This window comes from Aspergillus luchuensis, chromosome 8 (genome assembly GCF_016861625.1).
Source record: "Aspergillus luchuensis IFO 4308 DNA, chromosome 8, nearly complete sequence".
NCBI lineage: Eukaryota > Fungi > Ascomycota > Eurotiomycetes > Eurotiales > Aspergillaceae > Aspergillus > Aspergillus luchuensis.
The window spans coordinates 3,412,467-3,435,954 of record NC_054856.1 but is presented as its reverse complement, the minus strand read 5'-3'; the positions used below and the strand labels follow the sequence as shown (position 1 = coordinate 3,435,954).

General features: G+C 50.6%; 11 protein-coding genes across 11 annotated transcripts; 3 read left to right on the top strand and 8 right to left on the bottom strand.

The window, feature by feature from the left end:
* Positions 1-45: 45 nt before the first annotated feature.
* AKAW2_81170S (uncharacterized protein) lies at positions 46-1,815 on the bottom strand (the record flags this gene model as incomplete). Its single annotated transcript, XM_041682272.1, has 7 exons — positions 46-90; positions 161-402; positions 473-730; positions 800-937; positions 1,005-1,258; positions 1,316-1,613; positions 1,671-1,815. The coding sequence occupies 7 exons, from the start codon at positions 1,813-1,815 to the stop codon at positions 46-48; spliced, it is 1,380 nt and encodes a 459-aa protein (XP_041549131.1).
* A 904-nt stretch (positions 1,816-2,719) lies between these two features.
* Positions 2,720-4,330, bottom strand: AKAW2_81169S (uncharacterized protein; the record flags this gene model as incomplete). The annotated part of the gene is made up of 1 exon (XM_041682271.1): positions 2,720-4,330. One exon carries the CDS (start codon positions 4,328-4,330, stop codon positions 2,720-2,722), a length of 1,611 nt encoding a protein of 536 aa, XP_041549130.1.
* Positions 4,331-5,445: 1,115 nt separating this feature from the next.
* On the bottom strand, positions 5,446-5,853 carry AKAW2_81168S (uncharacterized protein; the record flags this gene model as incomplete). Its single annotated transcript, XM_041682270.1, has 2 exons — positions 5,446-5,647; positions 5,702-5,853. 2 exons carry the CDS (start codon positions 5,851-5,853, stop codon positions 5,446-5,448), a joined length of 354 nt encoding a protein of 117 aa, XP_041549129.1.
* Positions 5,854-6,402: 549 nt separating this feature from the next.
* Positions 6,403-7,455, bottom strand: AKAW2_81167S (putative glutamine-serine-proline rich protein; the record flags this gene model as incomplete). Its single annotated transcript, XM_041682269.1, has 1 exon — positions 6,403-7,455. One exon carries the CDS (start codon positions 7,453-7,455, stop codon positions 6,403-6,405), a length of 1,053 nt encoding a protein of 350 aa, XP_041549128.1.
* A 1,322-nt stretch (positions 7,456-8,777) lies between these two features.
* On the bottom strand, positions 8,778-10,667 carry AKAW2_81166S (LipA and NB-ARC domain protein; the record flags this gene model as incomplete). The annotated part of the gene is made up of 1 exon (XM_041682268.1): positions 8,778-10,667. One exon carries the CDS (start codon positions 10,665-10,667, stop codon positions 8,778-8,780), a length of 1,890 nt encoding a protein of 629 aa, XP_041549127.1.
* A 476-nt stretch (positions 10,668-11,143) lies between these two features.
* On the top strand, positions 11,144-11,605 carry AKAW2_81165A (RidA family protein; the record flags this gene model as incomplete). Its single annotated transcript, XM_041682266.1, has 2 exons — positions 11,144-11,255; positions 11,310-11,605. 2 exons carry the CDS (start codon positions 11,144-11,146, stop codon positions 11,603-11,605), a joined length of 408 nt encoding a protein of 135 aa, XP_041549126.1.
* A 76-nt stretch (positions 11,606-11,681) lies between these two features.
* AKAW2_81164S (uncharacterized protein) lies at positions 11,682-13,881 on the bottom strand (the record flags this gene model as incomplete). Its single annotated transcript, XM_041682265.1, has 5 exons — positions 11,682-12,414; positions 12,460-12,608; positions 12,655-12,864; positions 12,919-13,722; positions 13,789-13,881. The coding sequence occupies 5 exons, from the start codon at positions 13,879-13,881 to the stop codon at positions 11,682-11,684; spliced, it is 1,989 nt and encodes a 662-aa protein (XP_041549125.1).
* Positions 13,882-15,391: 1,510 nt separating this feature from the next.
* Positions 15,392-17,116, bottom strand: AKAW2_81163S (uncharacterized protein; the record flags this gene model as incomplete). The annotated part of the gene is made up of 3 exons (XM_041682264.1): positions 15,392-16,028; positions 16,093-16,851; positions 16,899-17,116. 3 exons carry the CDS (start codon positions 17,114-17,116, stop codon positions 15,392-15,394), a joined length of 1,614 nt encoding a protein of 537 aa, XP_041549124.1.
* Positions 17,117-19,333: 2,217 nt separating this feature from the next.
* Positions 19,334-19,869, bottom strand: AKAW2_81162S (uncharacterized protein; the record flags this gene model as incomplete). Its single annotated transcript, XM_041682263.1, has 2 exons — positions 19,334-19,791; positions 19,839-19,869. 2 exons carry the CDS (start codon positions 19,867-19,869, stop codon positions 19,334-19,336), a joined length of 489 nt encoding a protein of 162 aa, XP_041549123.1.
* A 1,438-nt stretch (positions 19,870-21,307) lies between these two features.
* AKAW2_81161A (uncharacterized protein) lies at positions 21,308-21,993 on the top strand (the record flags this gene model as incomplete). The annotated part of the gene is made up of 2 exons (XM_041682262.1): positions 21,308-21,445; positions 21,493-21,993. 2 exons carry the CDS (start codon positions 21,308-21,310, stop codon positions 21,991-21,993), a joined length of 639 nt encoding a protein of 212 aa, XP_041549122.1.
* Positions 21,994-22,093: 100 nt separating this feature from the next.
* Positions 22,094-23,077, top strand: AKAW2_81160A (uncharacterized protein; the record flags this gene model as incomplete). Its single annotated transcript, XM_041682261.1, has 1 exon — positions 22,094-23,077. The coding sequence occupies one exon, from the start codon at positions 22,094-22,096 to the stop codon at positions 23,075-23,077; it is 984 nt and encodes a 327-aa protein (XP_041549121.1).
* Positions 23,078-23,488: the final 411 nt, after the last annotated feature.

Genomic DNA, 23,488 nt, shown 5'->3' with positions numbered 1-23,488 from the left:
CATCTCGGCGTTATGTATCGCGATATGCTGTTCGTGACTCCACCTCTAGAAAGCTGGATTGGCGTTTGTGAGCAGCTGCACGAAGTAGGCCTACAGACACAACCCCGTCAGTCCGATCAATCAATCTACTCCCAGCCAACGATTTAATCGGAGAACATACCTGGAACCAAGTCCCCGCCTCAGGCGCCGGCTGCAAGGCATCGCTATACCCGCAGTGCGCGTCGTATCGAGTAGCCGAGCTGTCAGAGGTGCCGTCACTCTCGCCCCCAGGCTTCACCCAGACGAAGGCATCGACGAGATCATCGCCGGTGCTGGTGGTCGGGCGGACGCCGAAGCCAGTGTTGATGACATTGCACCAGTCACCCCAGGCCTGCTGGCCCGTGGGCTGTTTGCCGTTGCGGCCTGGAATTTAGTGATTCAGTTAGCCAGAGTTAGGGCGGAGGAGGAAAAAGGGGTGTGAGATTGCGCATACCGGTATCGACGATAAAGTGGGCGTCGAAGCCCTGCGCCTCTAGCAACGGGGCAATAGCATTGATATACTGTTGCTCATCGCAGACGCTGTTTCCCTGGGTGTAGGAGGGACAGGAGGAAATGGTCCAGGCATTGTAGTTGGCGACATTCGTGGCCAAGCCACGCACCGCGGCGGGAGAACTGGCGTTCTTGTAGACGCTTGCGAACAGGTCGGCGGCGGGTTGTTGATTTGCGGGCCAGCCGAGCCAACCGGCGTGTCCTGCAGGATCCTTGGTCAGAATCTGTCAAGAGGGACTAACAAGGCGACGGGGGATAATGCGCAGCTTACCAGCGTCAAGATACATGGCCACGTTGGGAAGATTGAGCTGAGTTAGTGCATAATTTGTACATTCAAGGTAGGCACTTTGAGCATTGGCACATTTGGCTACATTGAGGTTTGTCACCAAGTTGGCGAGACTGTCGGGCTCTGTTGGAGGTAATATTTAGCGTTCAGACACTGTGGATAATGTCCGAATTAGTGGAAAGGCACTCACCAATAACCAGAAGGGTATGAACATCCGAATACTGCACAAGAACCTCGCGGATGGAATCGATGTAGGCCTTGTAGTGTTCAACCCCGTTGTCCGCAATCGAATACTCGCCGTTACTGGCGAGAGCGGCGCAGTCGCGGTCAGGGAGGTCGTACACCACAAACTGACCCGCGATAGGGGGGCTTGCTCCGGCAGAATTCTGAGATTTGATGTCGGCCAGATAGTCCGCCATGGTAGGAACTTTGTCAGCGGTATCCCTGGAAAGTGTCAACACGAATCTAATACAGATTACATTGTGGAATGAGGAAGCATACAGCCATACGAAAGAAGGTACCTTGGCTGCGGCGGTTGCCGCCGCCTGGAGCGAAGAAAGAGAACCAGTGAGCGATGGGATGGCCAAAGATGCGACTTCCGATGAGTAGTACGGGTTCACGTAGAGCTGGTATCCGCTGAATGGGTTGCCACTAGCGCTGGCCGTGGTAGTCGGTGAGGCAGAGGCGGCGGGGCTGCTAGTAGCAGTTGTTGTCGTCATTGCAGCAGTGGTAGTACTAGTAGTTGTTTTCAAGGTAGTGGCAGAGCCCGAGCCTGTCGCTGGCGTACACTGAGCATAGTCTAATGATCATGGTCAGTCAGCTGTGGAACAGTAGAATTTCTGTAAGAAACTCTTACATTCATTTATGGTTGAGCATGTTGCACCAGCCACGCAACTTGTGGCCCCTGAATACCCTTGACCCCCACATTGTCCCCAAAGGGTTTGCTGGGCTTGGATTCCAAACGGCAGAAACGCCAATGCGAGAGATAACGTGTAATGCATTCTGATACTGGGATATCCAACGGTAGCCAAAGAGATGTCGGTTTGTGTTGAACTGCTCTGAACTCTCCTGCTAGTCGGGAAAAGGGACAGACTTTATAATGTCATTCTCCCTGGCTCACAGATGCACTCCGCGTTGTCCTCGGAAGCAGCGCCGTCTTTTAACTGCCAACGCCAATTCTTGGTCCCGGAAGATGGCTCAATTTCGTCGTAGTGTCCAAGAAAGCTACCAGACGAAGCCATACTCCGTTCTGTATTGGGATACGGGATCCGTCAGCATTATATCAGCTGCCACTATCACTTGAAAGATGTAAGTATACGCCGACGCCGAGAGAGCTAAACAAGCCATCGGTCGGTGGCGCTGAGACATCTCCCTAACCGATGCGGAGAGCATACTGAAGAATCACGGATACCTGAAGAAATCCGCGTGCAGCCCTATACTCCGGCAGATGAACATGATCTAATCCGAGGGGTCTTTCGGTATTTTTCTGACTGGTTGCGAGCCAGTCACGGCCGCACGGCCCGTTCAGCCTGCATCCGCGCTACCAGGGTAAAATGCCAAGCCAATGCAGGGACTGGCGTAGATCCCATTTAGCCAGAATTGCCGGGTTTAACAGCCCGGGTGAATTGCTGGAGAAGAAACATAGCCATATGTGGTGCCTAGATCTTTGCTAATCTAGTTTTGCTGTTGGCATGTGGAAGGGAGCTTGCATGGTTTTGATGGCCATTGAGCGGAGATGGTCTGTATAGGTCTGGTAGGTTGTCACTCTATATAGAACTATTCCAGCTCATTGAAGATCCTGGTTGTAGAAATTCTTAACCCGTTATATTTTGATAAAATATATTCTCCTAGATGACCATAGTGCCTTAGTCGATGAATTTGTCGGATAATATATCCTTGCTAGAGCTATCGAACAGGCCCCATATTAAGATCCATTTCCCTCCATTCCTCCAGCGTATCCTGTGTCAATTCGAAGAATACCGGAAGCCTATGGAACCTTCCCGGTGTATGTTCTTCCAGTAGAACAGCCTTCGCGTGTCTGGTATAGCCCTGACCAAAGCCAAGGCCCACCACAGCTGCAAACAGTTCTCGGCCTTGGCTGGAGTGGCAAGGGCCACGTTGCTCCGGCAGGGCTTCACCTGTTTGTGGCTCCCAAAGGCTCCCGTCGAGTGCCCTAAGTAACCCAGACGGGGTCGTTTGAGGCTGATTCGAGCATCGAGATGTCTCGCGTGTTCCCAGGGCGTGGCTGGCCACTCGCACCGCCTTGGCTTTAAAGTAAAAGTAGCCCTCATCGTCCATTCTGCCACTGGGGACCCAACTGCTGTTAAAGCGGTGCCGGATATCATAGGGAGGCGTGTCAGGCTTATTCGATATGTGATCCTTTTCTGTGTAAAATCGTGGAGCCGTGGACACGGATGTTTCCGGAAGCTCTGGGAAAGAGGAAAGACGCCTATCTGGGGGCTCTTTCCAACCGGCGATCAACCAGTCAGCTTTGTTGCTCCTCTTCAAGTACTCCTGTGCAAGAGCTATAGTTGCACGTATGCGGTCCGTTGACGCGAACTCTTTAGGGTTGAGGGAGACCCCAAAGAGGCCCATAATACTGAATACCATGTCAACCGGTCGCTTGGAAGTTCTGAAGAAGGAAGATTGCCAGAGGGAGTGGCGTGACCAATTTGACCCGTTCCAAATTGTTTGTGTAGCGTCTGCAAAGGCAGTGATCTCCCTCTTCCGCGTTTGGTAGTTTCCAAAAATTCTCAATTGCATCACTGTTGGTTCTGCATTGGCGGTCATTTGGCAAATAGCGTTTCCTGACCCTCGGCGGATGACTTGGAGGAGGTCCACGAGTCTGCAAAAGGCAGACATATCAGGTACGACAGACTCCACACGACACATGCAGCGTCGAGGGTCGTCAGATACCATTAAATCAACCAAGGGTCTCTCGGGAGGAATATGAAGGCCCTCTGCCGAAACAAGCACATAGGCTTCGGAGACAATCGCCTCTTGCAACGTCCAAGCGCGCAGGATCCAGTCTGTCTCTTCATCCAAACACACCAGCTTCATGAGGCCACCGGGCAAAACCAGCGGGAGTCCCGTCTTGTAAATATCGAACATCCTCTGGATCTGCCATGCCTTGTCGTTTCTATCAGTTTGCATTATACAAAGTCTGTCAAGCCAGATATAATCTAATCGACGACGCTTGCACGCAATGCATGCCTGTTGTATGATGTTGATACTGATCGGATCACCGTCAAGCGCGCCCTCGACAACAATTGTGCCTGAGAGCGAATCGGTGCGATTTCCTTGCCAGATGTACGAGATTGCCGCGTAGGCGGCTGGCGGTCGGTTGCCAAATTTGAAGTCGTCAAACTGTACGATCCGGAGGACGGGGCCTTGGTTGCTGAGTAGAGCTGCGCATTCGACGAGACGAAATTTCTCGGGAGAACCAATGTTGGTTAGATCGACTAGATTTTGTTGCGAGATATTCAGAGGGACCTCTAAGATCACCTTGGGTTCCATGGGGCCTGTGGTAGTACGTGATAGGGGCGAACACAATTTAATCGGAATTGGTGAGTCGTGGGTTGAAGCTAGAAGGAATGTGCATCAGTAGGGTCAATTGATAAGTCGGTAAGGCGGTTACCCCACCCTGCAGATACATACCAAACGTAGGTGGGATGTGTCAACACTCTAGATCAATCAGTCACTAGTCTAGCATACTAGAATTAGGTGGGGTGCGCCGATTCTTTGTACTATGTACCCCGTAGGTGTATGTCAATACGACTAGAACAATAAGGCCGAAGAAAGTTTCTAATAAGGGAAACAAGTGATTCGAAGCCTCAAAGCATAGGAAGCTGATGCCGATTTGTGGTTCGTTGGATACCGCATAATTCCATCCCAGGGTTATTGATATACAACCACAGAAAGTCGTCTCTATGGCCCCCATTTAGCTCCTTCTCGCCACTTTCCTACTCTGTATTACTTCCTTTGAACGTCAAAAACTTCAACAGGATACAAAAAGAATGAAAAACATACAACAGAAGGGATTCGCTGGTGGTCACCCACCCAACTACTAACCTCCCGGCGTGTGGCTTAAGTACGGCTGAGCGGACGGGAAGCCCTGTTTTCCACACCCTATGGTCGTATGTGCTTGGTTTAAGTGTTGGAGAGTTGATAAGCTCCAATCTGGAATTGAAAACACACTCGACGGGTCACTCATGATGTGGGTGGGGGGAGAGGTGTTCAGATACGGACATGCTAATTCTCGACTAAATGTAGGTGTACATATTTAATGATTTCTTGGCTTTTTGTAATGTCGAACAACAGATTATTCTATTTCCTTTTTTAATACTGATAGGACGCCTGAAAACTAGCTAAAGATTGAGACCACTGGTGGGATTGACTGACTGGCCCGGTCTAGACCTGGATCCTTGATATGACTCTATTGACTATACGATAAAAAATACTCCAGATCAACCCTGAATTACTTCATACTAGGCCGTATTGTGTGGAGCAGTTATCCAACAAAGACCAAGTCAAGAAAAAATTTGCAGTCTGTCTGATGCGAAAGCATCTACTTTGCCAATCCATTTCATCCTCTCCACTTTACATCCATCAACAGAGGCCGTGGCTACACACTACCCCCACATCCAAACCCCCAAACCAGTCACAACCCCCATCACCGCCTCAAAAGGCGCGACTCGTTTCCACGCCTCCTCACCCGTCCGATAAAACACCACCGCAGCCAAAAGCCTGGTCGGTACCGTAGCCGCCATCAGCGGGATGTTATTCTGATAGGCGACGAGAGCATAGAAAGTACCCAGTGTCAAGGAGGAAAGACTTGTGTTTGATTAGAGAGGAATATAACAGATCTTCAACATATAAATAGCCTACCTCATCGCCTGAATAGTCCCTACGCTGACGCCCCGTAGCGGCAGGTATGGTGATTGCGCAGCGGAAGCGGGAAAAAGGAGGGTGTAGAGTCCGCTGCCGAGGAGGGGCAGGGATTGCAGGGCGAATAAATATTGGGGGATTTGGGAAGACATGTTTCCTCTTGTAGATGACTAGGACTGGGGTTTTTGGTTTGTAGGTGCTGCGTGGTGGTGTCTCTGGCAGATGGGTGAGATGTGGTGAGATTGAGGTTGCTGTCCGTAAGCATCCGCGCCACTGTTGTTTAATTAAGGCTGGAGACCCCACCACGGGTGGCTTGATCCCTTGCGGGATGCCAGATGAGCGGGAAGAATGTATTCTGGGGTGCTTCACGATGGGATCTAGGCATGTTGTGATGTGAAGGGACATGGTATAAGATTGGAGACCTGTGAGGTCCCCAGCATAGGACGTTTTGGGAAAGAGTAATATGGTCTAGGACGATGTTGTTGGGACAACGAATCAATACAATGAGAAGATCAATGGAGTAAATACTATTCCATTGTGAATAACGACGCAATTTCAACTGCGCTAAAAGCAATCGAGCAGACAACTGAAGAAAGGATACCAGTCCAGCCAGTGCAGATCACCACGTCAGTCAAAGCGTGGGTATTAAGAACTCTTCATTCAACGTAAGAAAACGCTCTCAGAAAGTCACGAATCACCATCTAATCCAGGAACATCAGCTGACCATTCTGGTTCGTAATTCTCTCATCCAGACGAATCCAGGTCCGATTCCATCCGTCATTGCCATCCGCCAACTCCGCCTCCAGCACACGGCCCCCATCGACCAAGCGAACATTCCTAGCAGACGCCGCAAAGTTTCCATTCCGCTCCCACGCAAACTTTCCCCAGTGATTAGCCAACACACTGTTCAGCGGAAGTACTGAGAGCTGCAGCTCCCCAGACACCCGTCCACAAGCAGCCACCAGATCGTGGTGACTTTCGAGGCGGATATCCCGAGCCGAAGCGGAGAAGTTTCCGCGCAGAGGCGCGCCGTGATGGGGAGGAGGTCTGTGGTGGTACTGGTGCTGCTGCTGAGACATCCTGTATTGTTCTTCCCTACGACGCTGTTCTTCCATTCTGCGACGTTCTTCCTCGCGACGGCGCTCTTCTTCCTCGTGCTCTTTCTTCTCCTTGTGCTTCTTCACTGCGTCTTCGGCCACGGAGCCCATCATAGCTCCACCGATGGTGCCGAGAAAACCGTGGTTGACCTTATGTCCTGCGAAACCACCAGCTGCTCCGCCTGCGAGGGCGCCCATGATACCCTTCTCGCCTTCGCCGGCGGCGGCGGGGTCGGTGGACGACTCAGGAGAGTATGGAGGAGGTTGCTGGTGGGAGGCGTAGCCTTCGTGCTGAGGGTAAGGCGGGTAGGGCCTCGACTCGGAGGGAGGCTGGCCGTAATGTGAAGGCTGCTCGTACTGTGGGTAAGGTGGGCGTCCACCGTAAGATGAGTATTCAGGGTTCTGGTAGCCGGGCTGAGGGGACGGCTGCTGGTATGGGCTGTAAGGTCTGTTGTAGCCTCCAGCGCCCTGAGGGGGATAAGGAGAAGAGGCGCCGTATCGGTCGTGGCCGTTCTCGACGGAGGGGGGATACGAGCCGTATCCGGTGGAGCTGGGAGTGTCGACGGCTGGGGATGACCAGGGAGAGGGGTTCTGCTGACGGCGATCAGGGTTGGCGGGGGTGGCACTGCTGCCACCGAAGTACTCTTGAGCTGCCATCGTGGGGTCTAACTGTGTTTGTTGGCGGCTAGAGAAGATGGAGGGATGTATTAGAGATGCTGGAGTGAAGGAGGAGAGAAAAGCAAAGAAACGATCAAGGAAGAGTGTTGACTACTTAAGCGGGAAAGCTGTGGCTGTGCGGGGTTGGGGGACGGGCTGCCTGAGACCCCGCTAACCTAGCCCAGTAAGCGCGAGTCAGGCACCAAGTGGCGCAGTCCAAGGGCGGCGGATCGATTGGTGCAGAGGAGAGCTCTGATGGCTGTTCCATGGGCGGGACTGACTTAGGGCTGACAGGAGTTGCCTACACAGCCCCACTGCTTCTGTGCCTACAAGCTCTTTCACGGCGCTTCGCGGGCTCACTTTTCCCTGAAACATACAGGAAGCTAAGTAGGGATAAGACTTTTCGCTTGAACTGGCTGATGTGAGAAGTGTGTATACACTATAATGTATGTCGTCATGGGTAACTGATGCTTGTATGATAGACACTGAAAGTTGATTTCATTGCTGCCTATGACCGGATGTGGGGGCTGAATTCTGGGCAAGGGTCTTCGACAATGAATTTTTTACTCATTACTTGGCTTTCACAGATGTATGGCTTTCTCTGTCTTTCACCGACTTGAGACAGGTCAGATCGATCTGCTTCCCACTGTACCCAAATCAACTCCCTCCTCCATTACGACAGGGCTGACTAGACTCCCAACTAAAACTACCACAGGCCTCATGTGACTCAGTTAAACTCAAGTAAAAGCCTATCCCTACACTGTGTTAATTGTCCGAAAATCTCAACATTCACTACCACATCATAAGGCACCATGGCATAACACAGTCATAAGCGAACATTCATTCACAGCCTAGACAGCGATCGAAAGACAGCCTAGCCGAGGCATAGATGGCCACAAGCGAGAAACCGAAACACACGGAGCGCACTCTCATTTTCATGAACTCAACAGGGACTTCGAACGGTCCACTCCAAAGCTTGAGTGGATCGAACACCCTGTTTTCCCTTTCAGGTATAGTTTCGGGCCCGTGGTCCACCGTCAACAGCTGCACCGCCACCGAACATTGATCAGCATTAACGCATGGTTCAGTCGATGGTCTGATAGATGACACCATTTGTGAATGACAGGAACAGGGAAACGGAAGCTTGTCTGTTCTAGGCCTTGCTGTATAGCATGTGCCTCATGCCCAAGCAGACCATTCAACCTTAGCCATACGATTGGTATTCGAAATCATACTAATTTCAATCACTATGATCACAATTAACATCCACCTCCGATTAATTTATACACGTTAAGTAATGTACAAGAATATATATACAGCCATCACCCCCGAACGATATAAAACCCATTCACGGCAATCTGCTTATCCCTTGCCTCATCCGTCGGAGCCCTAACCCCGATCCAATGCAAGGGAACCTTCTCCGCCAGCTTCTGCCCTCGATACTTGACGTTCTCCACACCTTCTCTAGTTCTATCCATCCAGCCTCCACTTCCACTTCCACTCGCTCCGTTGGTGACTATACCTCTTGTCCCCGAGAAGGGCCTATCCGCTGCCCAAGCAGGATGTTCGAGAATGCTCTGCGCATATGACGCATCGCATGCATCGGCTAACATGGCTGCCTCAGCTGCTGCCTCCCGCGCAGCTATGAGATCCTTTTCAGTCTGGCCTCTGGGCGGAGGTACATCCGGGCGCAGAAACCCCATGATCCGGATTTGAAGCTTTATTTGAGCTCGTACCGGCACAGCAGGTTCATCAATGAAGCGGACAGTCGTGATCTTCTGCATAGCGCGGGAGAGATTGACTCGCTCCTGTTGTATCGGATCAAAGTATACAATCGAGAACACGACGCCCTGCCACGTTCCTGAGGCCGAACCTGGCCCTCTCTCCGCTGTCGCCTCAACACCCTCAACTCTCGCCCACCCAAAGAAAAACCCCCGATACCGATCCAGTACCATATCAGGTACCTTACCAACCCTAAACCGAAGCCCATCACTATCCCCGGCCTCCACTCTCGCTGTAAGGTCCACGGGGAACGGCGCCTTCGGCCCCTCCTCCAACGCAAGCTGATACCCGGCCTGCACATCCCTCAACCCATTACCACTCCCACTCCCTCCCCCATCATCATCATCATCCCCACCAACCCCCAACACTGACCCAACCCTATCCCCAACCCCACTAACCGAGACGGCCGTCTCCGCCGCCGTCTGCGTCACCCAACTCGGCTGATACGGCTGCACCTTACTCTGCACCGCGGCCGTAACCGGCGCCACGACCGCCTCAGCCGCAGTCTGAACATACATACCCAGCACCATAGCCCCGACCTCCAACGGCATAGTCGACAAACTAGCCCCCCTACACGAACTAGGACTCAAACTGGTCGACAAAACCCGAAACACCGGACTATAGCACATAACCTTCCTCCTATTCTCTCCGTCCCCGCAAAGCACAAGCTGGAAGTACCCGTCCCCCGCCTCCACAGGGATCCTCACAACCATCGTCTCGCGCAGCACATGCTGTCTCTCGCGCCCCGTCGCCTTCTTGCGAAACTTGCCAATGTCGCGCTGCCAGGCGCGCTCATCGACCGGGTCAACTTGCTGCACATGCACGGGGAGCGTCGGGGTGACGTTTAGCCAGGAGTCGGTGAGGCCGAGGAATGCTTTGGTTTTCATGCCGGTTTTGCCGCTCCAGCCTTTGCTTTGGAGGTAGAGGGTGCGGGTTGGTGGGAGGGGGGCGTCGGAGAAGATGGAGATGGTGACGGAGGTGGTGCTGCCGCGGTAGAAGACAATGCCGGAAGAGTGCCGCAGGATGGTGGTGTGTTTCGTGCTGCTTGTGGGGTGCGTTATGAGGCCGCCGAGGAAGTGGGTGGCTTCGTTGTAGGCCTTTTGGGCGGTGGAGGGGCCTGTTGGGGTTGTTGCGGAGCGAGGAGGGGGTGGTGGTGGTGGTGGGAGGGGGGAGGGGGTACGACTTGGATAGGATGGCTCATTGGGGGTGGTTGCAGAGCGGACAGGGAGGGGTGGTGTGTAGGGTGGTGGAGGGCGATGAGGACGTGGTGATAGTGGTTGTTGGTGGACTTGTAGTTGCTGTTTGGAGGATACGCATGGTTGTGGCGGTGGTGTTTGCGAAGGCGATACCGTTATGACGCCGCGGATGGTGCCGTCCGGGGAGGTGGTCTGGGGTAGGGGTTTGCGCTTTATTCCTGTGTTGGTGTGCATGGTGTGGTGCACCACTGGGAAATCGGGGTTATCTAGTAATCATTATGGTTCAGTGGGAATGGTCAGGAGAAAAATCCCCTGGACCCCTATTGCGATGGTCTGGATCGAGTGATGATGTCGATCGGATGCAGCGGATGTGATGAGTCAGCAGGCGATAAGATAAGATGGTTTGACAGGTGGGGACCAGTAGTCTGCAAGAAACTGTTAAGGACTTACCTATGGCATTGTTCAATGTATTGAAGCATGGATAATAGAGTGTGCATTGTTTTGCTAAGCCAGTAATTAGCTCAACAGTTGTATAGTGGTGTTGCGTAATAGTAAGATTGTAATCTCCCCACCATGTGGCGGTTGCATCAAACGGAAAGTATATTCCGCTGCAGCGAAGACATATAAGGAACTTCACCAACCAGCAGCACAAAAACCGTAACCATCAGCTGTACCCTCAAGTTTACTACTCTATCTACTAATCCTTCGAAATGTCTCACCTCACCTATTATAACTACGAGGGAGTTGGAAAAAGGAACCAGCAAAAGTTCAAATATAGCCAAGCCGTGCGCATAGGTGATCGCATTGAATGCTCTGGACAAGGTATTCCGACTTATTGCATATACGGACACTGGGATCAATGATTAACCATTACAGGCGGCTGGGACCCAAACACTGGGGAGTTCTATAAAGAGATCAACGCGCAGATCGATCAAGCTTTCAAGAACGTCGAGCTGAATCTGAAGAACGCTGGCGGCAAAGGGTGGGAGCAGGTCTTCCGCGTGAACTCGTACCATGTCCCCATTAACAACGAAGCGCTGGATGCCATGGTCAGGAACTTTAAGAAGTATATGCCGAATCATGAGCCCCTGTGGACATGTGTGGGCGTGACGAGGTTGGGGGAGGATGATATGAGGGTTGAGATTGAGGTGGTGGCGCATGATCCAAAATAGTCTGTGACCAGAAATTTCGGAAAGGTGGCTGAACCATGCGGCTTATTATAATCGAAGGGCGTGTATACAATGCTAACTACCATGCATGGTCCCATGTGGCCTGATTCAACAAGTCAAAGTATCCGTAGTCGTCTGGTAGCTGGCTCCAAGCTGCGAGATCAGTACCGAGCATATCATGCAGCTCCGGAATAGCCCCGTTATTAGTAGTGCCAAACAGGTCGAAGGCATTTTGTGCAGGATCATGGATGTCAAGGTCAACCGCAGTGATGTTACCATCCTCAGGTGACACCTCGCTCGGCAGCATGGGACAAAGCCTTCTCAGATTATTCGCAATATGTCGTGCGGGATGCCAAGACTTAGACAGTCCATCAAGTGCAGCAAGACATATTCGCAGCTGGTTGCGCTTAGACGGACAGTTTGGCTCCTCCAGAATGACCCGAGCTGCTGATAGCGTGCAATGCATGGCTGAAATTGGACTACGTTGGAAATTGCCAAATGTCCGGCAATATTTCTGAGCCACCACACACATTGTCTTAGCGGAGTCCCTGCATACGGTTTGAGCCTTCTCCATCGTCTTAGTCTTTGTATCAGGCGAGTCGTAGTAGCAAGGGTCCATTAGGAACGGTTTGGCAAGTAGAATCTTCGTCGTATGATATACCATATGAAGGGTATATGCCTGAGGCACAGGGTTGGGACGGTCGATCCTGAGGTGCTGAGGAAGATCGTAGAACCAAGATTTTAGTGCGAGAAGGTTGGATTCAAGAAATTCCGGCCGCTCCGTCCCCTTCACGAGTGGCTTGGGGCCCCACCTTTCTTGGTCAGAACGTTGTTAATGTAGTTGGGATGATACTTACATTGAGAGTAGGATGTTCTCGGTGATTTTACAGATTCCGATCAGTGCTCTTTGCAGAGGGGCCACTATTTTTCGGATCTCCGCAGGTGTCTCCACGGTCTCCGCGGGATCGTCCATATCTGATGGTAACTCGACAGCACCTTGCTGATCCTGCGCGCTGTTAGCGAGAAAAGGAGGACGGCACAAGAGAACTGACGAGCATCGAGCATATCCGCCCCGTATAAGTAGCGGAAAGCTTGTCATGACAATACAGTGTCCAATAAATCTGCCTTCTCAAGCGTGCCTCTCTGGCTGATATAGTGACCGTGCCTGCAAACCCTGCCGGATCCATGTTCAAGCCCATGTCAAGACACAGTCGGTCCGCCATGCCATGGTGTAGCCATCCAGCGGCATCTTTGCCGATTGCCTATTCGCCATCATAAGTCACAAGTTCTGATTGCATTTGAAACAGAGAACCCACAAAGTAGACCATGCCAATGACTCCTAGAGCCTGAATAGTGACAAGAGTAGGATTTTCCATCTCTAAGTGTAGAAGACTCTTCGCTCGGGAGAGGAACTCCAGACCGGCTGAGTTTGAGTCATTGGAATCTAATCGGACTTGCAAGCTATCGGAATATCGAGAGCCTAAAGCGAGAATAGAGTAGTGAAGCAGTGGACTCCAGTATTTTCCCAGAGAGCTCATGCTCTCCCTGAATAGAGTCTCGTCGACAATGGGATACCATGGTTGTTCCCATGTAAAGTAAAGATTAATGAGCTCGTTCTGCAGAGAGATAGGGATTTCGTCGATCATTGGACTAGGTGCTGTCAGATCGAGGTAATCATCGATGCTATTGAGCGCAGCATCCGCCTGGGGGTCATGTTGTGAAGTTTCTCGGTTTCCACCGCTCGACGGAAGGTCCTGGAATCCCAGTCGCCCACTGGTAGGCCCGAAGTACCGCATCTCCCCATCTTTGTCAAAGTTCAATGACTCGTCCAGCGATAGTTGGCCTTTGAGAGATTCACATAGGCTATCCATCGCGGAGCATGTCTCGTCTATTGTTCCATTTACCAAGAAGCTATCCAAGCCTTTTCCAGGAGTCTGTGAACCATGATCTATGGTGTTGATACCGTGCTGGTCTAGCAGCTTCTCCAGCGATTCGATACGCTGCCTAAGGAGTAGGACGTACGACTTAGAAGCCGGTCGGCGCCCATCTTCAGTGCCTGAATATTGACATGAAACATTCCACTGAAGGCATCTGGAGCATGATGGTTTTACCCCGTCACACTAGAAGGATTAGCGATCGTACCATAATGAGCTAGGTGATGATTGTTCTCTACTTCGAGGTATTACCTTAGCTCGTCGCCGACGGCATTCTTCGCACGCTTTGGTGGTATATTTACCACGAGATTTTGCCCTGCTTCTCCCCTCCCGTGATGACTCCATTGCAAACCAGAGGCTTTACATAGTTTAGTTGGAGATGGAGGCTTGATGACATTACAGAAGGTTGCAGCCCATCGTCGATGAAAACTGGGTCACTGTGGGGAAAAGACCGGTCAATTTGTCAGCATGAGCATCACAGCCATCTGGTTAGTTCATCGTTGAAGCCCTGAGTAACTTCAACAACTTGGTGTTATCTTGTAACTAGCTGATTTCGGTTGGAGAAATACTCTCATTCATTAGCGGATGATTTTGATACAACAAAATCATGTAGTTAGATTTATACTGTTCGACTAAGTCAACCATTTTCTTAGCCTTGGATTGCTTGGCGCAGCCAATCAGCTAGTGAATGTTAGTCGCAGAGAAATAGCTCCCGCGTGATTTTTTCCACGTCGTACACGGAGTATGTAAGTGTAGAGAATTTTGCCAACTAAAATTCAAGTTCGCTTGTGAGGCTTGGAGATGGCTGTTGGAGTAAGTGTATGATGGCGCTGGTTGGCTTCGCATGCCGTCCCGGTCGGTGAAATACCCGCATGCACTAACAGTCACGGGTGCGTCTTGACAGACGGCGCTCGTCAAGACAGCTTCCTTATCCCTATCCAGAGGGAATTACGACCCTAGCGTCACGAGACAGCGACTTTTTTTGTCCTGAGAACGACCTCAGTTGTGATAAGCATCGGTGTTTCCCGAAGTCATGGCTGGGAGCTCGTGGCTCGCACGGACATCTCATGTCTATCACCCGTTCCCGTGAACGCGGATAGATCCATCTGAGGGCGCAACGTCAATTACTGGCGTCGGAAACTCCTTCCCGCGCTTCAGACCGTCTTAGTGCTTAGCCAGAGTTAATGCTCCATGTTATAACACCCACAAGGTAAGCGCAAGGCTGTTACCGATATCTTACAATACAGGCTGTTCTTATTCCCTGCACTGGCCTGGGTATTAACCCTAGAAACGACCACTTAGCGCCCTGCGTTGGCATCTAATCCCTGCTAGTTACAATCTTAGGCACCCTTACTTACCCCAACTAAATATTCGCCAGTGACACAAACGGCTTTTCCAATGCCTATCATATTCATCCCTTAATCCCACTTTCCTTTTTCTATTCCCTATCAGTCTTTGTCTTCCATACCCCTTCCCCACCCTAAGCTTCGGACCCCAACGCAGTGTCCAAGCTTCCCATTATTCCCATTATTGGGTTACAATGGCGAATAGGTGGAAGAGCGGCTAGCTAGTCAGCACGACAGCGTCTAAGCTATCTGATCAGGCAACTGATTTTAGCTCGGGTCATATTAGTATATCGCAAGATGCCATTGAACCGATAGAAACTGGAGTAATCAACCACCCCCCCGGTAAGGGGTAATCCGCCTGCCTTCCCAATGAAGGAATAAGAAAACAAAAGTGATAACAGTGACAGAGAAGTCGAACAAGCATTAAGAAAAGAACGAGGATATCCAAGCAGAAACGAAAAAAATAGCCAATCCAAAAAAATTCCAGAGCTGTTCGACAATAACCGAAGTTACCTCCTTCGAATGCGAACCGGCACCTTTCCAACCGGGCCAGCAGTCCCGAACCCAAAAGTACGCATGCTCATCCGCATATTCGTCTCGCCAGCCAACACTTCACAATCATACATCGTCGTCATTAACGCCACCCCAAGAATAATCATTGTTTTGGCAAAGTACCTCCCGGGACAAATATGAAAACCACCCCCATAGGGCATCCACGCGCCCTTAGCCATCTCGGTCGAGAATACTAGTGTATAGCCATCATCTGTATACTTCAACCACCTACCCACCCAGAACTCCTGCACAGGATGATCGGCATCCGGACCCGTGCACCAGATACCGGGATCCATATGGCCCACCATGGGAGTGGTGAGAATCCAATTCTTGTTGGGAATGAGCCATCCATCTACGTCCAGATTGCCACGGGACTGGTACCAGACAAAAAAGCCATTGATCCGCAGACGAAGAGTCTCGGCATAGATGGCCTGCAAGACTGGTTGGCGTAGGAGACGATCGATGTCGAATTTAAGGTCTGAATTCGAAATCAAACAGGCGCGAGCCTCGGCCCGAACGCGTTCAAGTAGTTCTTGGTCTTTGAATGCTTCCAGACAGGCCCATAAGGAGGTGTTGACTCCATTGATGCTCATTCTAGACAATTTTCAGCCAGCCTAATAAGTAGAGCATCGGGAATACAGAATCAGCCTTAACGTACCCCCAGATCACCGCCAGATCATGAATGGCAATAATATTCGCATCAAACCCATTAATCTGCTGAAAAGCATCGATGCGGTCGCGCCAGTACTGAGAGGCCCAAAATGGGTCATCGCCCTCTGATGTGCCTGCTGCGGCATCAGAACGTTCTCGTGCCCATGTATTCCAGTCCTTCAGGGCGGCAAGCGCTGCGTCCCGTGCGGCATAAACCTGTGGTGCCAGGAACCGCGGCATTCCAATGAACATCTTCCAAATGTTGTCGTGAAGGGTAAATAAATTGATGACAAAGTCTGGGTGCTCTTGCATCAAGTACATCTCGCACAGCGAGTCCAGGAATGAGGCAGTGAACTCGTGATTAATCAACTCAGCAAAATCGTCCCATTTGACCCAATGACCACCGATAGAAAGGGACTGCAAGCGATCTGTCAGGACAGTTTGAAACCTCTTGACTAAAGGTGCGAAGCCTGACCCAACCAGTAAGCGATGGTTAGTACGTCGAACCGCATATTCAATCCGGTTCTGCGGCTTAACATTGCTTTCTGGATACGGTTTGGGTAACCCGCCGGAGTTATCCTGGGCATAGATCCATGACGCGCTTGCTGGAAGGCCAAACACGCGGCGAAGGAGGATAACATGTATGGGAAACAAAGAAAGGCTGCGTTTGTTGACGATAGATCTGATAGTTTCCGCGCCTTGGAAGATGTAGAAGGTTTGCGTGAAGATCCGTGCGCGAACGGGTTGGGAATTCCACAAGAGATTTCTAGGCGCCATAAGCCACAATTGCCATTGAATGTGAGGTAGCCATACTTTGCTGAGAGAACAAAGTCTCGAGGGCTCCACATAATCTTGAATGGGAGCATTCCTAATAGCGGGATCAGGGACGGCACCAAAGGGGGAATCTTTAGGCCTCGTTTGACTTTAGGCTGATTATGTAGCGCGTGTATGCCAAACAAATATTTCACCAGACAAAATCCGATAGCAGCAATAGTGACGAGATATGTGATGTAAACTTCTGTAAGGTTCATGATGAAAACGGCAGAAGCTCGCAAATATGCGGGACGATGAGTAATGATTAAGTGTGGATTGTAATGTACAATGATTGGAATGATCTTGGAAATGTATCATAGCGAGAGCCCCCAACCGGTCGTCAATCCACCACTTATATACTATAGACAGGTGCACAAAATACATAGCCATCCTGGGCGTGCGGAAAAGGGCCTCAAGGGAGAGTACGACACTTTCCCAGCTATGTGAAAGAGTGTAATCTTTCTCCTTACTTGGACTGGATCAGAATATACTCAGTTTTCCATGTACTGGGAACCAACCGATGGGTACCGTAGCATCAGCGGGGGTTTCATATTGCAAAGCTCCAATCGACGTTTCTATTGAAAGGATCATTAGAGGATTGCCAGCCACCGATCTCATTTTGGTAGCCAGGTCGTACCTTGGACAATAGAGCGATAACCTACTGCACTGTGATTAGTTGTTACTTGGCTATTAGTGACCAGTTGGTTATGGGTACAAGCAACGCTAGAACTCGATCGGAGCTGTAGGTTACAGTCAAAGGCTCCTAATCCTGCTCTTAGTGAGTCGTGCTAATATGCTATCGAGAAAAATGGTGACAGGTTATGAATTAGGGCTGTTTCGGAGTGCATGATGGCGAGCTTTGGAAGTTTTTCCATTACACCCGTTAACCTAGAAGCGTCTGCAGGTAGGATAACTGAAGTCGCTACACGGTTGCTGTCGCTAGTGCTGGTTTCGACGTTATATTTTCCCGGTTGACAGGGTATGCATGCTTTTCCCTACTGTAGTGATTGATCTAGGTACCCATGTGAGTTGTGCGCCGTTATTCTTGAGTTAGTGACCATGGCAGTTCGATTTGCAGGAAGAGCAGGCCCGGTGCTACACCACTCCTGCCACTAGTGCTTATTGATGTTATACTTTCCTGCTTGACCGGGTATGTATTACTTCCCCTATCATGGAGACTGCTCTAGGTGCCCTTGTAAGTTGCACATCAATTATCCTTGTCCTAGGGGGCGTATCCATAGCAGGTTTTGTTTCCTTGTCCAACCTCGCCACACTGCCTTGTGTACCGTCTATTCCAGTCCGTCTGTTACTTTGTCGGGCAAGAGTATGTTTCCAACGACAAACCATCCCCCTCTCTGTCTAAGATCGCGCACTTGGAGATACATGCATGTCGCACAGATGCCTGTAACCTCTCCGAAAAAACTGTTCATCAGCCTCCCCAGCGTCAGCCCTGACTTATGTTGCGTGCAACGAGGCGGAGTGGATGGCAAATGGATCTGTGGATAGATGTTTCGGCAGTAACTGACCTACAGCGTGTCTTAATGACATTGCTACCAACTGAACCAAAAATATGACGCAATAGCCAACGGTGAAGGGAACTGAGAGTAGAAAGCAGAAAACGACGGCCTGGCGTGACACGTAAGGAGGGGCAGCAGCGGAGGCGGTGAATAGGAGAAGGGAGAGGCAGAGGCAGCTCAAAGCAACAATTATTTCGTGCATTGTAAGGTATGCCATTGCATGATGGGTCCGGGTAGAAGCATACCAGGTGCAGTGAAGACAAACTTAATGCTGCTGAGATTGCCAGTCAACCTGTGGGAATCATGGGGTCTCTTTAACTTGGCTTCTTAGAGCTCGAGTTATCGCCCCCTGCCAGTCGTTTTCAACTGTGGAATCGGCTGGCCACTCCACTACCAGCCAGTGGGGGCTTATGGAAATCAAGTGAAACGTGGGGCATCTCCATGGTGTAAAAATTAAATAGCCCTGTCTAGCAGCGTCATGATCATGATGCCACCCAGGGAAGGGATCGACCAAGCCGAGCGGGGTTGACAGGAACGACAGAGTGAGCCGCGAGCCAGGTTACCGTCACTGATCCCTTAGTGCTCCGAACTTCCCCAATCGCAACAGGACTCTTTCCCATGGAACACATACACCACATGGCTATTTCTCATGCATTTAGAATGCAACAGATTACTTACGGTAGCACCAGCTGTAGCATCTGATGGAATTTATCCATGTGAAGTAGATGAAAGACGAAAATTGCTCAGAAAAGTAAGGGTTTAATTTGGCTAAGTGCATGGCTCCCCGGTTTGACAACCCATATTCGTTGCTATCGAAAAGCGTACTGAGAGCTTTCCAGGTATTTCTCATGCTCCACATGCGCTGATATGGCGTCTCACAAAGAATCGGTCCGGAGTGGTATACCATGCGGTGCTAGTTCAATGTGTCGAGTTCGCTTCAACATCCACATGTGCTCCGGCCTGCTGGACGCCAAGTTCTCGTGTGCTAGAGCGACTGGCTAGAATTTCCAGCTCGGAACCATAGCCATGTAACCAAGTGCTTGACATAGAATCTGGCTGGCGATGTCTGTGAGATGAAAAGGACTCCCGGAGGAACCTTTTGACTGAGAAGGGAGGAGGCCTGTGCGATCGATTCTGCGCTACAAAGAAGGAGCGAAATGATACTGCCGCCGCTAGGAATACCCCGACTTCAGCACTCAGAAACTGCCAGTATGTTTCCCAAATGGCGTCGACTATATCGTGGTAGAGAAGCCCGGAAACTCTGACTATCGAAAGTACAATCATGACAACTGTAAGGCAGAGCGACATTGCCAGAACGATCCTTTGAGTCCATCGGACTCGGATTTTCCAGATTATGTTGACGGGGATTGCGAGAACTAACATATGTTAGCTTTGAAAGTTGTGGATATTCTGCCAGACTAACTCAGAAAGTCTCCCACGGTATCCAGCGCCATAAGGCTTATGGATTCTGTCACGACCTTACCCTTCTTGGACCCAACTGAGCAAGTAACTGTCTCCAATAAGCACTAAATCCAGCCCATGATGGAATCATGCTCACATTGCCTGATGTCGTAGTAATAGGGGCAACTAAGAAAAAAGATCAAGGAGCCGTAAGCTAGAACGGCACATGTGTAAATAGTTATCGCCCACCAGTAGATCTGCCAGGCTCTGATTCGATCGATAAGCTTCTTGAAGAAAAAAAGAAAGCTGAGTTTGACGGCTCCGAAAGCACACCAAGAGACTGTCAGGCAAACTGAGTTCCACACATGGTAGACATTTCCCACTCCAATAATATCAGCCGGAATAGCGATGTCTTTCATTCCAAGTTCCATTGCTATGAGGAGATACATTGGGTCTATCACCTTGCGATACATGATGATGATACTGGCCAGCAGGAAGCAAAGGGCCAGCACAAGCAGCCAGTCATCCACGGAGAGTCGCTGCCGGTGCACGCGGAATCGAATGAAGAGTCGTATAAGCACCCCCAAGACTGCCGGGGCTAGGAGGATCGAGATAGAAATCTGGACTAGGCGTTAGGTGTGCATTAGAAGCACATGAACCGAAGATACCCACGATGAAAGAATCCCGAGGGATTCATCCCGCATAGTCTTGCGGCCGCATTCTTTCTGATGCTTGTATACTCAGAGGTAATAGTCAGGAGGTCCGTGTTAGGTCAACAGATGTGTCTCGCAGGCGCTTTAAAGGGCAGCTTCGAGGATTGATTCGAACGAGGCATGGTTCTCGACAACCCTGCCAGGGCAACCTCTGTGATCAGACGACCCCCATAGTAATTGCATATAGGGAACAATGGTTTGGAACTCTTTCTTGCGTTTCACTTTTTGTCTTCGCTCCGGCTTCTACCATACTGGAGACGTGATACCCAGAGCTGGGGTAACCAGACGGTACGACTTGAAGCTTCGTTGACTGCGGGATGATCCTTGCGGACAATCTCGACCCTGCGCAATAAAGCAGATGGTGAATCGCATCAATCCGGACTGGGGTATTCCCGGGAAGACACATATCCTGTGGCGCCTGGTTGTAGTCACATGTATAGAGTATACTACATTCCCTGGTGTCATGTTGGGGAACCAGCCTTGGTTGCGCAAGGTTGATACCGCTAAGTACCGTAAGTTCCTTACCATACGGGCTGTGCCCCTTCCCTGCAACTGTAACTACGCCGTGAAGCCCTAGAACTGCCACTAAAACACACACCCCGGTTAGTGGCACTTTACTAGCCAGTGAATCAGCTGGCTTCTTTTTAATTTCCCATCCCCTGATCTGCTCCTTCTTTAATATCCCGCGTCCCCCAATCTGTTTTCTTTCCTCCGGCACTCTCTTCCTTTAATCTCCCAGCTTTTTTACCCCTTCCCGCAGCATAAGCTTTGCGCCCCAATGCAAGGTTCTAACTTCCAACGGGAAGGCCTCGGCGCCCGTATCGCCATCACACTGGCCGTGGTTGGCCTCACCACAGTCTTCTACAAGATGGTGAAGACCCGACTGTACATGTATCGTCTCAGGAAACAAGGAATGGTATGTGAACACCTCTTGGATTTATGGTCTTTACTAACAGTCTATAGCCAATGCCTCCCTGGGACCCTATCTTCGGACATCTGCGAATTATGCCCGGTCTTGCCAAGAAGTGTCCCAGTGATGCCATGCAATCTCAGTCGTTCGCTATCCTCTCTATGGAGTACCCAGGACTGCAAAACGGCTTCTATATTGATGTTTGGCCATTCATGTATCCAATGTTCGTCTGCACCACTCCGCCACTCGCCGTGCAGGCCTGTCAGACCTACAATCTGACGAAGCCAACCGACCTCCTGGCAGGATTTATCAACCCAATGGCGGGTGGAGATAATTTTTTCACGACCAATGGTGCAGTGTGGAAGCGTGATCGCGATCTGTTCAACCACGGTTTTAGCATGGCAGCCGTGCTAGGGCATGTAGACTACATCCTAGAGGAAGCAGAGATCTATGTTGAAATTCTTCGAGAGCATGCCAAGAAGGGCGATACATTCTCCATGGACGATCTTGCTTGTAACTATATGATGGATGTAGTCGGCAATGTCGCACTGTAAGAATAAGTATAGTGAACATGTCTGGCGATTACAGTCACTGACAAACCACCAGGAACACTCGCTTCAACTACCAACCGGCCACAATCCCATCGCTGCCGCAATGCGTAGCACCATTGAGCTGGAATGCGGTCGAGAAGGAGAGAATAACCCCTTGCGACGCTGGAACGTCCACCGACTGTACCGTCAATGGCGGAATAGCCAGATCATGGACCACCACATCGGCCTGGAACTTGAAAAACGCTACCAAGAATATTTACAACACGAGCAAACTTCCAAGACCCGCGGTAAATCCATCATGGACATCGTGATCGCCGAATACATGAAGAACCGACCCGCAAGCCAAACCCAGATCTCGACCCTAGACCCCGAATTCAAATCCTGGGCCATCATCCAAATTCGCCTCTTCCTCTTCGTCGGACACGACTCAACCGCCGTAACTATTATCTACTGCCTCTACCTCCTCTCCAAATACCCCGACACCCTCGGCAAGATCCGCCAGGAACACGAACAAATATTCGGCCCCGATACCACGACCGTCGCAACACAGATCAGGGAACACCCCGAAAAGATCAACCAATTGTCCTACACCACCGCTGTCATCAAGGAAGCACTCCGTCTCTTCCCCCCAGCAAACGGCATCCGATGGGGTCGTCCGGGCATTTCTCTTACCGACACCCACAGCACCGATGGACGGACCTTCCCTGTAGATGACTGCGCCGTCTGGATCGTGCATACTGCTATCCAACGGAACCCAGGGTACTGGCCCCATGCGCACGAGTTTGTCCCCGATCGCTGGCTTGTTGAGCCGGGGCATGAGCTCTACCCCCCGACGGGCGGATGGCGGCCCTTTGAGCGTGGTGCACGAGACTGTGTGGGGCAAAACATGGCTATGTTGGCTATTAAGATTACTCTGGCTATGTTGGTGCGGGAGTTTGATTTTGATAGTCAGTATGAGGAGTGGGATCGTGAGAACCCGGCGGCTGGCGCAGTACGGACTATGTTTGGAGAGAGGGCATATATGGTTGCCAAGGGCGCGGCGCATCCGGCTCAAGGATATCCGTGTAAGGTGAGATTGGCTGTGTAAGTAGTATGATTGTGTGATATTATGTGTACATTATAGGTGATTGAGACTGTGTCTGTAGACGAATCATTTCGCGAGTTTTTATTGTAGCATGAGTCTGAGTAGATATTAAATCAGGGTGTAAAATCGCAGACTATGCTGCATCAAGCTTATAACGAGCTGTGTAGAGTACAGCCACATACTATTCATATGACTGGAGGTAGTAATAGGATACCAGAGGACTAGATGTAAATGCTTGCCTCCTTCGTAGGCTTTACATAAAAAAAGAAAGAAAGAAAGAAAGAAAACTGACTAATATTGACTCTATTATATGCGAGCGGGCTGAGTTGCAGTTACATTAATTAACTAGTACCAGTATGTTCTAACTAGAAAGAATATTTGATAAGGAAAGCATCTATGCTAGAAGCTACTCTA